General features: G+C 71.1%; 1 protein-coding gene across 1 annotated transcript in view; it reads left to right on the forward strand.

The window, feature by feature from the left end:
- Positions 1-54: 54 nt before the first annotated feature.
- Positions 55-332, forward strand: part of ITPK1 (inositol-tetrakisphosphate 1-kinase) — a 329,726-nt gene continuing 329,448 nt past the window's right edge. Inside the window, exon 1 of the mRNA XM_019518638.1 lies at positions 55-270. Coding sequence (XP_019374183.1) covers positions 176-270 — 95 coding nt within the window. The 5' untranslated portion in view covers positions 55-175. The remainder of the gene's footprint in view (positions 271-332) is intronic.

Raw genomic sequence — 332 nt, forward strand, 5'->3', positions numbered from 1 at the left:
GCAGGAGGAAGTGGAGGCGGCGGCGAATAGCGGCAAATGGAGCCGTGAGCGGCGGCGGTGGCGGGTGGACTGACGGGCCGGTGGGTCGGCGCGTGCTTGGAGCTCCGCATGCTGCTGCCGTAGGGCTGCGCGGCCAGGGCCACCCTGCCCCGGTGCCGGTGCCGCAGGCGGGACGATGCAGACCTTCCTGAAAGGCAGGCGGGTGGGCTACTGGCTGAGCGAAAAGAAGATGAAGAAGCTGAATTTCCAGGCCTTCGCCGAGCTGTGCAGGTACGAGGGGCTCGCGGCGCCCCTGCCCCGGGCAGCGGAGGGGTGCGGGCAGCGCGGGACGT

Source organism: Gavialis gangeticus, unplaced genomic scaffold, assembly GCF_001723915.1.
Source record: "Gavialis gangeticus isolate Ggan-Ray unplaced genomic scaffold, GavGan_comp1, whole genome shotgun sequence".
NCBI lineage: Eukaryota > Metazoa > Chordata > Crocodylia > Gavialidae > Gavialis > Gavialis gangeticus.